The sequence below is a fragment of the Sus scrofa genome, chromosome 6, assembly GCF_054392235.1.
Source record: "Sus scrofa isolate SSC_HxYL_T2T_F1_AM1 chromosome 6, Sscrofa_HxYL_maternal_Yorkshire_Landrace_v2.0, whole genome shotgun sequence".
Taxonomy (NCBI): Eukaryota; Metazoa; Chordata; class Mammalia; order Artiodactyla; family Suidae; genus Sus; species Sus scrofa.
Window position 1 is genome coordinate 174,416,961 of NC_139388.1, and position 14,148 is coordinate 174,431,108.

A 14,148-nucleotide genomic window follows, 5' to 3' on the forward strand; every position below is an offset into this window, starting at 1 on the left:
GTTACACTGTGAGTTTCTAGACAGAGGTTAATCAGTATTACCCAGGGGCCTTTGAAAATACAGATTCTTAGACCACTGTCAGAGACTGCTGAATGAGAACCCCTGAAGATGGAGCTTAGAACGGTGTCTAAAGAAATGAGAAAAACTATTTAGGAGATTTTGATGGTAAGTAGCGTTTGAGAATCAATATTATATACCAGGCGTTGGCACACTGCTATTTGGGGGCCAAATGTAGCCCTCTGCCAGTTTTTATAAGTCAGGTTTTAGCAGAACACAGCCATGCTCATTCATTTAAATATTGTCTGTGGCTGTTTTCATGCTATAATGTGCAAGTTGAGTATTTGTGCCAGAGGCGGAACGGCCCACAACGTGTGACATTTTTACTGTCTGATCCTTTACAGAAGGTTTGCCAGCCCCTGATCTGTCCTGGAGATGGGTCTGTGTCTAACCTGCCCTATTTCTTTTGTAATCCTTTAGTGCTTGGAGGTGTGGTAGACATGGTTTTTGGCTTCATTATGGGCCTTTCAGTCATTACTCAAACATTCTGATTGAGTCAATAAAATTAACTTATTTTGCAGTTTACCTGACAATAAGGGACTAAGCTATAGATAACCTAAGCAGTCAGATTTAGGAAACAGACTAATCTAGGTGTGGCAGCCCTCTCAGTGGGTGAGCCGCTGTTAACAAAGCGTGTCCTTCTCCCTCAGTTGGTAATAAGGTGTTCCCTAAACGGTGGAAGGGGTGAGGTTTCTTACCTGTGTGGCAGAAGGGGATTGCTGGAGTTGGTAGGTGTGGTGTGGAGAACCGTAATTAACACCTTCAGGGTTTTGGTACCCGAGGCGGCTGTGGTCCTTAAAGCCGGGGTTTCTCGGCTGCTGCGGCTCAGCACCTAAACTGATGTAAGCGATTCCCCAGGACTGACCAAAGCCCTGGGCCTTCACCGCCTTGTACACATGGAGGTACTTCAGCTGAAACGAATTAAAATTAAATAACATTTGCAATTTAATTCCTCACTCACATTAGCCACGTGGCAGGTGTTGCGCAGTCGCGTGTGGCTAGTGGCTTCTTTATTGGAGACAGCGATGCAAGACATTTCTACTTCCACAGAAAGTTTTAGTGGTGGTGCTGCTGAAGGTACCTGAGGTCACGAGTTCCAGTCGCATCACATCAGAGACTTACTGTTTGACTTAATTCTCTAGTCATGAAATGGAACGATAATAAATTTAACGTTTTCTTTTTTTAACAGCAAATAGTGATGAAAGTATTCAGTCTCTGCTTTAGAGCCGTCTCAACTACATGGATTAAATTCTGATAAGCTCTTTAAATCTTGGCTCCAGGAAATGCCCATCTCATTTACCTTTTGGGCTGTCTGTTCAAAACGATTAGTCATTGGCCAGTTCATGAAATCGTTCAGAACTGGCTGATTTCTAGCCAGGTCTCTGTGTCTCGGTGAGGGATAATGGGAAAGGAGCCAGGTTTAGAACAGGAGCTATGAAGTCAATAAAGTGTGAAGTCTTGGCATCATCTCTGGAGTGACTTAGATTTCATCATTCAGTGACTCATTTTTATTCCCAGCATCTAGTGTTTTTTGCATGGCCCAAAGGGGCCTGTGCTGCTCCACTGCAGAGGAAACGTCAAGAAATGCTGGTTTGCTACAGTGTTTTAGCTTGTGAGAGTCTCTGGGACCTTCCCTGCTCCGTCATGGGGTCACCTCTAGGTGGGTATTAGGGGGAGATTGGTAATTGATTTAATCTTTAATGAGGAACTCGGTGATGTTTTGTGGTCTCCAAGATACGTATTTAAACAGCCTGTCCCTTAAAATGTTTTCCCTGACCCCAGCTCAGTGGCACCTTAAGGACTGTTTCTCTAGCACAGCGTTCTGCAAGTTTGAGAGGCTCTAAGGCCGCTTTAAGAGGCTAAAAGAGTCCGTGGATTTCCCAACTTACAGTTAGTTCCTGTCATCGGAAATGCTACGGAGGATCTACTTTTTTAAAATGACCGGGTCTTTGTCGCTTTGCACCTCAGAGCAGTGCAGCGGTGGCAGGGATAGGAGTGGGTTAGGGTGGGTGAAGGGGAAACAGTTTTTAAGAGTGGGGATTCAAGTATAATCTTACTCATTCTGGCTTTTCCTGCCCTCAGCAACTCCTCTCACCCCGTATCTCAAAATAATCTCTCCTTTATTCTTCCTGAGCTGAGATGGCGGGATTCTGCCACGTTGGATGCTAAAAGCTATCATTGGATGGCGACAAGGGACCTTTACAGGAGTCAGATTGTTCAGAGGAGTCTCCTCAGCCACTCTCTGCCTATTCTGTTCGGTCCCCTGAGCCTCCTGGACACTCTCCGAGAGACTGGTGGATTTTGCTCTAGCATTTTGGGTCACTTTGGGGACTCACAGGAAAACACCCCAGGTCATCTTAGACCATGTTTTTGTTTTGTTTTGTTTTAATGACTGCACTCGTGGCGTGTGGAAGTTCCCGGGCCAGGGGTGGAATCCAAGCCGCAGCTGGGACCTACGCCACAGCTGCGGCAAAGCTGGATCCTACTAACACACCGCTCTGGGCTGGGGATCGTACCCACCCCTGCACAGTGGCCTGAGTCACTGTAGTTGGACTCTTCTCCCACTGCACCACAGCAAGACCTCCTGGACCATGGTTTTGAAATACTGATCTAAAGTAATCCGCTCAGGGCATTCCCTGGTGCTCAGCAGGTTACGGATATGGCCTTGTCACTGCTGCGGTGCAGGTTCAGTCCCTGGGCCTCTGCCACCTCTGTATGCGGTGGGTGTGGCTGAAAAAGACAAATTAAAAAAATAAAATAGCCCATTTAGGTCACCTAGATTCTTCCCCCTAATACTCCTGGACAAAGTGAGTTTTCTTATGCGCCACATGCGTCTGAAAGTAGCCTGATGTTTAGTGAAAGATTACATCCTAGGAGCGGGTTTAGGAAGTTGACTGTGATAGAGCTTTCTATTTTCTTTACAGGTCATTTTACCTGGGACAGATACCTAAAAGAAACATGTTCAGTCCCAGCGCCTGTCCATTGCTTCAAGCAGGTAATTGATTCTTAACATCTTTAGTAGGTGGGAGGCCAGGAGTGTTTCCTTAGACCAGCCAGACGTGAGGTAGGAGCCCTTGGGCCTCTCAGCTCAGGTGCCCAGCACAACTGTGGGAAGGACACGACTCCAGACTCCAGACTCCCTCTGAGTTTTGGCAGCAGGCGTTCTCCCAACGTCTCTGAGAAGCGCCCTTCCTTCTTCACCTCCTTGGGGTGTTCTCTGCTACTGAAAGCAGTTGCTAAGTTTTACCCCCGCCGTTGGTTCAGACAGGTGGGAAACAGAGTTGTAGCCCTCAGACAGCTCTGGAAAGTGTCGCAGCATTAATTTCTCTGTATATGACTCCCCTGCCACAGTCTCATCTTTCCACAAGAATCTGGCACTGGGCCCCACCGGGAAGTATGTCAGGCCCTCAGCAGAGGTCATTCAGAACTTCCCACGTAGGATTAAGTGCCCCCCACACAGTACAGATGATGTTGGCTGTATCAGCCCACGGTGTGGCCAGGAAACAAGGAAGCGTACCGCTCGAAGTGCAGCTGCGTGGTGGGAAGTTGTTTATATCTCCCCTCCTTTCGTGTTCGTTGGTTATTTCCACAAACTGTCAACATTTCACTTTGTGTTTGAATTTTTCCTGTTCTCTAAATAAAAGTACAAATGTAAGACTTCTGCTCATTTAAAATGATGGAGACGAAATTCATACTCTCACCTGAAATAATTTAAAAAGACAAAATATATTAAATAATGGTTTTCCAACTAGTGAAGATGAGGCAGCCAAGCATAAGGGGAGATGAAAAACTAATGAGTTGAGCCCCTTATGGTTTGTTGCCTTAAGATAGTTTTGAGACCATTGCCTTGGGAAGGGGAGCCCTGATTGAGCCTGAAAGAGTCCCTAATTTGAGAAGATGGAGCTGCGAGTCCAGAAAACTAGAATTTGCAGGACAGAGTACCAGAGAGGAGAGAGCTGCGCAGGAAGAAAACTGCAGGGATCTGCGGAGAGCCCCCTTCAGGTACTCGAGTACTCGGCAAAGCGCTATTGTTCAGTGTGCGCACGTGAGCGTCGCAGCCAAGGGGACCCCCTGAAAGGATTGGACGGGCACGGAAAGGACAGAGTCTAGGGCCCGCGCCGAGCTGCGAAAAGCGCCTGCCCCACCAGCTCGCCTGGCAGGTCCCCTAATTCATGTGGCAGTGGGCAAATACTTTGGAGATCCTGCTCAGCAGTGGGAAGTGACTAGCCTTGGGACGAGCATGGTCTGGACCTGCCTAACAGACTGGAAGCAAGACTCAGCGGATCAGCCTGCTTCTAGATAACTGAAGCGCATCTAGGAACACAGCGCAAGAAGGGAATGCAGAAATGTCTCGCTCCTAGCAGGTAAAAGTCACAGCGTCTGGCATCCAGAGATGGTCAGACACTCAAGAAGGCAGGAAAACGTAACTAATGATGAGCAGAGTAATCACTCAATTGAAACAGACTTCGAACCTCTACAAATCTTAGAATAGTGAATAAAAAACATTTGAGCCATTATTTTAATTGTGTTCCATATGTTTGAAAGTGAAGCAGACTTGGGAGATACAAAAAAAGACTCACGTTGAACCACTTTTTAAAAAATGAAAAATACGCTGGATGGGATTAATGGCAGAAGGAAGGATTAGTAAATGTGAAAACACGGCAATGGAAGATATATCCAAAACGAAGCACAGAGAGGAAACAGAATTCTTAAAAGATGAGAAAAATCAGCGAGGCCTGCGGTAACTTCAGGTTCTATGGGTGACTTCACAGACCAAAGGCAAGATGAGGCACCGAAAACGTATTTGAAGATAAAACGGCAGAAAATATTACAAAGCTGAGGAAAGGCATAAATCCACAGGTTCAGCAAAATAAATATTTAATATTATAAATTATTAGTTATATAATTATAAAAATTAAAAAATTGTACTTATAAAAATGAAAAGTTCTTATAAAAAACCCGTGATAGAGAACATCTTAAAAGCAGCCAAAGGGGGAGACGCCCTGCATCCAGGGAAGCTAAGATGAGAAGGACACTGTATTTTCTTATCATGAACAGCGCAGGCAAGGAGAAGTTGAGTAGCATCTTCAGAGTATCAAAGGGAAAACTGTCAACCCCAAATTCTATACCCATCAGAAAGATCTTCCAAAAATGAAGGCAAAATAAAGATATTTTCAGATACACAAAAACTGAAAGAATTCATCACCAGCAGACTCACGATACAAAATGAGTCCTTCATGAGGAAGGAAAAAATTAACAAATGGAGTTGCAGATCTACACAAAGGAATGAAAGTTACTAGAAATTGTAATTACAAGGGAAAATACTTAAGATGTTATTTCTTTTAATTTTTTTGTCTTTTTGCCTTTTTTTTCTAGGGCTGCTCCCATGGCATGTGGAGGTTCCCAGGCTAGGGGTCTAATCAGAGCTGTAGCCACTGGCCTACGTCAGAGTCACAGCGAGTCAGGATCCGAGCTGCGTCTGCAATCTGTACCACAGCTCATGGCAGTGCCGGATCCTTAACCCACTGAACAAGGCCAGGGATCGAACCCGCAACCTCATGGTTCCTAGTCGGATTTGTTTGTGCTGCGCCATGACGGGAACTCCCAAGATTTTATTTCTTATTAAGTCTCTATAAAAGATAATGTGTAAACGATGATGTTATAGAAGTGATAACGGGTGTATTAGTAATAATAGCATTAAAGCTAGGGGGAGAAATCTTAGGTACACTATTATAAAATTCTTATATATGAAGTAGTGTATTATTATTTGTACATAGACTGATAATTTAAATATCTTTACTCTAAACCCCAAAGCAACTACCAAAGTAATAGAAAATAGCAAGATGGTAGATTTAAATCCAGTCATATCAGAGAGCTCCCAGTGTGGCGCAGTGGAAACAAATCCAACTAGGATCCATGAGGATGCGGGTTTGCTCCCTGGCCTCACTCAGTGGGTTAAGGATCTGGCATTGCCATGAGCTGGGGTATAGGTTGCAGACACGGCTCAGATCACACATTGCTTGACTGTGGTGTAGGCCAGCAGCTGTAGCTCCGATTCAATCCCTAGCCTGGGAATTTCCATGTGCCACAGGTGCAGCCCTAAAAAGCACGTGCGTGCACACACACACACACACGCGCGCGCGCACACACAAATCCAACCATATCAATAATCTAATTATAAGTGGTCAGTTTGGATATAAAAGAAATTACATTCTGCCTGTAAGAAATTATACTTTAGGAATTCCTGTCATGGCTTAGCAGTTGGCGAACCTGACTAGCATCCATGAGGATGCAGGTTTGATCCCTGGCTGTGCTCAGTGGGTTAAGGGTCTGGTGTTGCTGTGAGCTGTTGTGTAGGTTGCAGACATGGCTCAGATCCCTGTTGCTGTGGCTCTGGTTTAGGCTGGTGGCTACAGCTCTGATTGGACCCCTAGCCTGGGAACCTCCATATGCTGCAAGTGCAGACCTAAAAAGACAAAAAGACCCCCCCGCAAAAAGTACACTTTAAATGTAAAGACACAAACAGAGTAAAAGAATGAAAAATCATACACCATGCTGGCATAAGTGATAAAAAGCTGAATTGGCTATAGCAATATCTATGTATGTTTCAGAGGCAAAGGTACTACCACATATAAAGACAGTAATTTTATCATGAAAAGGGGTCACACGGTTCCTATTTAAAGCAAAAAATAATAGAACTGTAAGGGGAAATAAATCTAAAATTTGTGGAACTTTTAATACTCTTCTCTATAATTAAAGAAATGGAAAACCAGGAGTTCCCATCCTGGCGCAGTGGAAACTAATCCAGCTAGGAACCATGAGGTTGCGGGTTCCATCCCTGGCCTCACTCAGTGGGTTAAGGATCCAGCATTGCTGTGAGCTGCAGTGTAGGTTGCAGATATGGCTTGGATCTGGTGTTGCTGCATCTGTGGCTGTGGTGTAGGCTGGCAGCTACAGCTCCAATTAGACCCCTAGCCTGAACCTCCATATGCTGCAGGTGTGGCCCAAAAAAAAAAAAAAAATTATAGAAAACCAGCAGGTATATAGTGGACTTGTGTAACACTGTGAACCAACCTGACCTGACATAAATGGAACACTCTCCAGTAACAGACTATATATTCATCTGCATGCAGAGCATTCACCTTTTTTTTTCTTTTTCTTTTTTGTCTTTTTGCCTTTTCTAGGGCCGCTCCTGCAGCATATGGAGGCTCCCAGGCTAGGGGTCTAATTGGAGCTGTAGCTGCCAGCCTACACCACAGCCATAGCAACACAGGATCCGAGCCGCGTCTGCAACCTAAACCACAGCTCATGGCAACGCCGGATCGTTAACCCACTGAGCAAGACCAGGGACCAAACCCACAACCTCATGGTTCCTAGTCGGATTTGCTAACCACTGCGCCACAATGGGAACTCTGCATTTACCAATTTGGACCGTATTCTACACATAAAACATTTGATAAATTTAAAAGGACTTAAATAATCAAAGTGTGTTCTCTGATTGCATTGGAATTAAATTAACAAATCAGTAGCAGAATACTATCTATAAAATCTCCAAATATTTGGAAACTAAGAAACACATTTCTAAGCATACTATGGATATTTAGAAACAAAAAGGGATATTAGAAAGTACTTTCAACTGAATGAAATGAAAGCAGAACATTTCAGAATCTGTGGGATGCTGCTAAAGCAGTACTTTGGGAAAAAATTATAGCACTAAAATACCTATGTTAGAAAAGAAAAAACATTTAACTTAGTGACCTCAGCTTCCACTTTAAAAAACTAGGGGCGGGGAAAGCAAGCTGACCAATTAAGGAGAGGAAAGAAAATAATAAAAGAGCATTCAAGTTCCCCAAGTGCTGCAGCAAGTAAAGGATCCAGCATTGCCACTGCAGCGGCCTGGGGCACTGCTTTGGCGTGAGTTTGATCTTTGGCCTTGAAACTTCTGCATGCCACAGGCGCAGCCAAAAAAGAAAAAGAAAAAAAAAGAGCATAAATCAATGAGATAAGAAAAAGAAAAATAATAGAGAAAATTATTGAAACCAAAAAATGATTCTTTGCAAAGATCAATAAAGTGATAAACCTGTAGCCAGATTAATCAAGAAAACACAGATTACTAGTATCTGAGCTGAAAGAGGTAACATCACTATTGATTCTACATATATTAAAAGGATTACTATTTTAATATTAGGAACAAATTTATGCCTTTTTTAAGGTTTTGTTTTGTTTTTGCTTTTGCTTTTTAGGGCCACACCCATGGCATATGGAGGTTCCCAGGCTAGGGGTCGAATTGGAGCTACAGCTGCTGGCCACGGCCACAGCCACAGCCACAGCAACAGCAACACAGGATCCGAGCTGCATCTACAACCTACAGCACAGCTCATGGCAACGCTGGATCCTTAACCCACTGAGCAAGGCCAGGGACCGAACACGCATCCTCTTGGATCCTGATCAGATTCATTCCCACTGCACCACAGTGGGAACATCACCTTTTAGGATTTGAAAACTTAGATGAAACAGATAATTTTTATGAATGATGCAAATTACCAGTGCTCATTCAAGAAGATAGAAAACATCAATAGTACTGCTTCTGTTATAGGAGTTGAATTCGCAGTTCAAAATTTTCACACAAAGAAAATTCTAGGCCTAGACGACTTTGCTGATGAATTGTTCCAAACATCTAGGGAAAAAATAATGCAAATTCTACAGAGTCTTCTGGAAAGTATAAGGGAAAGGAATACCTCCCTACTCGATCTGTGTGATAAGCATTAATCTAATACCAAAGCCAGGCAAAGGCATTGAAAGAAAAAACTACAGAGCAGCATCTCATGTGAAAATACATGTAAAAATTCTAAACAAAATTTTAAGAAGTTGAATCCAAAATTGAATCCAGCAATACATAAAAATAATTCATCCCGACCAAGTGGGTTTTAATTCCGAGAATGCAAAGTTGATTTAACATTGAAAAAAAATCAATGTAATTTACTGCATGAACACACTAATGGAAGATGTGTGGTGATCACAGTAGATGCAGAAAAGCATTTGACAAAATTCAGTGTCCAGTATTATGAGAACAAACACTCAACCAACAAGAATAGAATGGAATTTCCCAAATCCTATGAAAATCTACACATGGTATCGTACTTAATGGGAATTAAGATGAAATGTTCCCCCATAAGATTAGAAACAAGATAAGAGTGTCTGCTCTTGACAAAATCCAATGTCCAGTATTAGTGAGAACAAACACTCAACCAACAAGAAATAGAATGGAATTTCCCAAATCCTATGAAAAATCTACACATAGTATCGTACTTAATGGGAATTAAGATGAAATGTTCCCCCATAAGATTAGAAACAAGATAAGAGTGTCTGCTCTTGTCACTTGTATTCAACATTATACTACCAGTACCACCATATACCCCAGAAATAAAAGCAACCCAGACTGAAATATTCGAATAAACACAAAATGAAATATATGAGTGGTGTATAAGCACATGAATTGATTGTCAAAATTATTTCACTAGGGAAATACAAAGTAAAAATCATAATGAGATATCTCTATACATTTGTTTAAATGTCTCTGATAGAAAAAAAAAAAATACCAACCATACCTAATAGTGGCAAGGATGTGGAATAAATGAAACTTTCATAAACTACTGGTAAAAATGTTAAATTTTTTAAATTGCTTTGGAAAATACTTTGACATTAAAACTTCAGCACATTACTGAGCAAAACAAACCACTAAATAAACTAGGAATTAAATGATACATCCTGAACATGAAATATCTATCTATCTATCTATCTATCTATCTATCTATCTATATATATATATATACACCTCAGGACTAAAGCCAGCGTTTTACTCAGTGGTTGAAAGTAACTCCATAGAAGATACCATGTAAGAGAGACTCCCTTTTATAAGAGCAACAAAAAATTAATATTTAGGAATAAACTAACATGTATATGAAACACTAAAATAAAACTTTAGAAAACACTTACCGAAAGCATGATTCATTATTTAAAAAACTCATTAAGTTAACATTGCCAAATTAAAAGCTTCTGCTATTCAAAAACACTTGGTAAGAGAAGGAAAATAGAAGCCGTAGACTTGGGGAAAATATTGGCAGATCACACACAGCTGACACCAGTAATCTTCAAGTTGATATAATGATTCGATGTAATTCCTGTCAACATCCCAGCCCTGTATTTTGCGGAAAATGACAAGTTATCCTAAAATTCATATAGAAATACACAAGACCCAGACCAGCCAGAACAGCCTTGGGAAAGGAGAGCAAAAGTGGAGGATTTCCTGATTTCAAAACTTACTACAGTATTATGGTACTGCATAAATATATATATATAGCTCAGTGGCTTCGGTTTGAGAGTGACAGGCCAGACATACACTCATACGTTTATGATCAATTGATTTTGGACAAGGATGTCAAGACAGTTCAGTGGGATTTTCAACAGCTGATGCAGGGACAAACTGCATATCCAATTACAAAGAATGAAGTTGGACCCCACCTCACACCATATTCAAAAATTAGCTGCCAAATAGATGATAGTCATAAATGTAAACACTAAAACGAAACCAGTAAAATTCTTAGAAGAAAACATGGGAGAAATCGTCATGCCTTTGGATTAGGCAATATCTTCTTAGAGAAGGTACCCAAAGCACAAGCAACAGAAGAAAAACTAGATAGATTAGACTTCAGAGTCATCAAAATGAAAAGCTTTTGTGCTTCCCAAGACACTATCGAGAAAATGAAATGACCCCCACACAAAGGGAGAAAATACTTGCCAATCATGTGTCTGATGAGGGGCTTGTATCCAGAAGATATGATGGACAACTCAAAAGTTAAAACATAATTTCATTGTTAAATGGGCAAAAATTTGAATAAACATTTGTCCTAATACATCCAAATGCCCTGTGCGCACATAAAAGATGCACAACATTGGTCTTCAGGGGAATCTTAATCAAAACTGCAAGGAGGTAACACCTCACAAATACTGGATAGCTGAAGTCAAAAGGGCAGACAATAGCAAGTGTTTGTGAGGATATGAAGAAATTGGGTCCATCTATGTTGCTAATGAGATTACAAAATGCTGTGGCCCCTTTAGAAAACAGTGTGGAAGTTATTCAAAATGTTAAACATGGAATTAAGACATGACGCAGCAGTCTTACTTCTAGGTATATACCCAAGAGAAATGAAAACATACGACCACACAAAAATGGATACACAAATGTTCATGGCATCATAATATATAATAGAACAAGGAAACAACCCAGATGTCTATCAACTGTTGAGTGGATAAGCAAAAATGTATATCCGTTACAATGGAATATTATCCAGCAATGAAAAGGAAGTACTGATAAACACTACAGCATACATTAAACTTGAAAACATTGCGTCGAGTGAAGAAAGGAGCCACTCAGATTTTGTAGTATTTCATTTATACTAAACCTCCCGAAGAGACAAATCCATTGGTAGATTAGTTAGATTAACAATTACCAGGTATTAGACTGAGGGGCGAATGGGGAGAGACCACTAATGAGTAAGGGATTTCTTTCGAGGGGGATGATGAAAATGTTCTAGGTTTAGGTAGAGTGATGTTTACACAACTCTGTGAATGTACTTAAACTCTGTGAATTATACACTGTAAAAAGGTACGTTCTCTGGTATGTGTGTTAAATGCCTACCATATGACCCATCCATTCTACCATTAGATGTTTACCCAAGAGAAAAGAAAGTATATTTCCGGTGAAGATTTATAGATGGATATTCCTAGAAGATTATTTGTAGTAGTTAAAAACTGGAGCCATGCCAGATGTTCCTCAGCATAATGCCACACTCCAGTGAAAAGAAGTGAATTACTGATGCACTCAGCAATGTGGATAAATGTTAGAATAGTTATGCTGAGGGATAATATCTACATAAAAAACCTGTAGCCAACATCATACTTAATGGTGAGAAACTAGAAGCTCTCCTGCTAAATCAGAAACAAGGACACTCCCGCTCACCACACCTTTTCAGCATCATACTAGAAGTCCTAAATATTGCAATAAGACAGGAAAAAGGATTTAAAGATATACAGATTGGTAAGGAAAACTAAAACTCTCTTTACAACTGACATTATTGTCTATATAAAACACCTGGACGAATCAACAATAAGAAGCAAACAACATCTAGAACTAATAAGCAGTTATAGCAGGGTTGCAGGATACAAGGTTAATATTGTATAATAGAAGCCTACTCAAAACTCTGGCACTTGGATTTCCTGTTGTGGCTCAGTGGGGATTAATCCAACTAGTATCAATGAGGGCACGAGTTCAATCCCTGGCCTCGCTCAGTGGATTAAGGATCTGAAATTGCCATGAGCTGTGGTGTAGGTTGCAGACGCGGCTTGGATCCCGTGTTGCTGTGGCTGTGGTGTAAGCCAGCAGCTATATCTCCAATTCAACCCCTAGCCTGGAAACTTCTATATGTCATGGATACAGCCCTAAAAAGACAAAAAAGAGAAAAATTCTGGCATTTTATTTTACGGATGTTGACGAACTGATTCTAAAGTTCGTGTGGAAAGTTGGAAGATGTAGAATGGCCAGCTTAGCATTGAAGGAGAAGAACAAAGTCGGAGGGCGTACACTACCCAGCTTGAGGACAAGACAAAGCTACCGTAAGCATGACAGTGTGGCAATTGCAAAAGAAAAACAGATAGGTAAGTGGAACAAAATAGAGAACAGAAATAGTCCCATATAAATATACCAACTGATTTTTGGCAAGGGAACAAAAAGCAATACAGTGGAGCAAAGATGGTCTTTTCAACAAAGGTCTTAATAACTGGACAACTGCATGCAAAAAAAAAAAGTCTAGACACAGACCTTACACCCTTCACAAAAATTATTTAAAATAGACCACACCCTAAATTAAAACTCAAAACTGTACAACTTGTTGAAGATAACAGAGGAGAAAACCAAGATGACCCCGAGTGTGGCAATGACTTCTTAGGTACAACGCCAAAGGCGTAACTGTCGAAGGAAATAACTGATAAGCTAGACTTCATAAAAATCAAACCTTCTGCTCTATGAAAGGTACTGTCAAGAGAATGAGATAAGCCGTAGTCTGGGAGAAAATATTTGCAAAAGACATATCTGATAAAGGACTTTTATCCAAAATATACAAAGAACACTTTAAAAACTCATAAATAAGAGAATAACTCCAGGAGTTCCCGTTGTGGCTCAGTGGTTAACGAATCCAACTAGGAACCATGAGGTTGAGGGTTCGATCCCTGACCCCACTCAGTGGGTTAAGGATCTGGCGTTGCTGTGAGCTGTGGTGTGGGTCACAGACTCGGCTCAGATCCCATGTTGCTGTGGCTCTGGCACAGGCTGGTGGCTACAGCTCCACCCTTAGCCTGGGGTATCTCCATATGCCACAGGAGTGGCCCTAGAAAAGACAAAAGGACAAAAAAAAGAAAGAAAGAAAATAACTCAAAAAATGGGCCAAAGATCTTACTTAATAGACACCTCACCGAAGACGGGCAGATGACAAAATAGCATATGAAAAGATGTTCCACATCATTCGTCGTCAGAGAAATGCAAGTTAAAACAACAACGGTCTACCACTGCAGACCTCTCAGAATGCCAAAATCCAGAACGCCGATAACACCGCATGCTGGCAAGGACGGGAGCAGCGGGAACTCTCATTCGTTGCTCATAGGAATGCGAAGTGTGCGTACATTTTGTAAGACAATCTGGTGATCTCTTATCAACCAAACATACTCCCACCATACAGTCCAACAGTTGCATTCCTTGGTATTTACCCAAAGGAGTTGAAAATTTATGTCCACACAAAAACATAAATGGATATCTATTGGAACTTTCCTCACAACTGCCAAAACTTGGAAGCAACCAAGACGTTCTTCCATAGGTGAATATGCATAAATAAACCCTGGTACAGCCAGGCGGTGGCTGCACGCACTCTAAAAAGAAATGATCTCTCAAGCTACGAAAAGCCATAGAGGAAATTTAAACGCTTCTTACTAAGGGAAATAAGCCAATCTGGAAAAGCTATGTACTGTGTGATTCCAACTATG

General features: G+C 41.4%; 1 protein-coding gene across 50 annotated transcripts in view; it reads left to right on the forward strand.

The window, feature by feature from the left end:
- SCMH1 (Scm polycomb group protein homolog 1) overlaps window positions 1-14,148 on the forward strand; it is a 189,468-nt gene that overhangs the window by 62,410 nt on the left and 112,910 nt on the right. For 26 of the 50 annotated variants that reach the window (XM_084965533.1, XM_084965538.1, XM_084965535.1 and 23 more), the window contains one exon: window positions 2,982-3,052. The exons of 2 other annotated variants lie outside the window; for them this stretch is intronic. Coding sequence is in view for 24 of the 48 variants with exons in the window: in XM_084965504.1 (XP_084821630.1) it covers window positions 2,982-3,052 (71 nt within the window). In the remaining 24 variants the exon portion in view is untranslated. Of the gene's footprint in view, window positions 1-1,575; window positions 1,718-2,981; window positions 3,053-14,148 lie in introns of all 50 variants that reach the window. 22 more of the 50 variants (XR_014808590.1, XM_084965530.1, XM_084965509.1 and 19 more) reach the window with 1 other exon arrangement.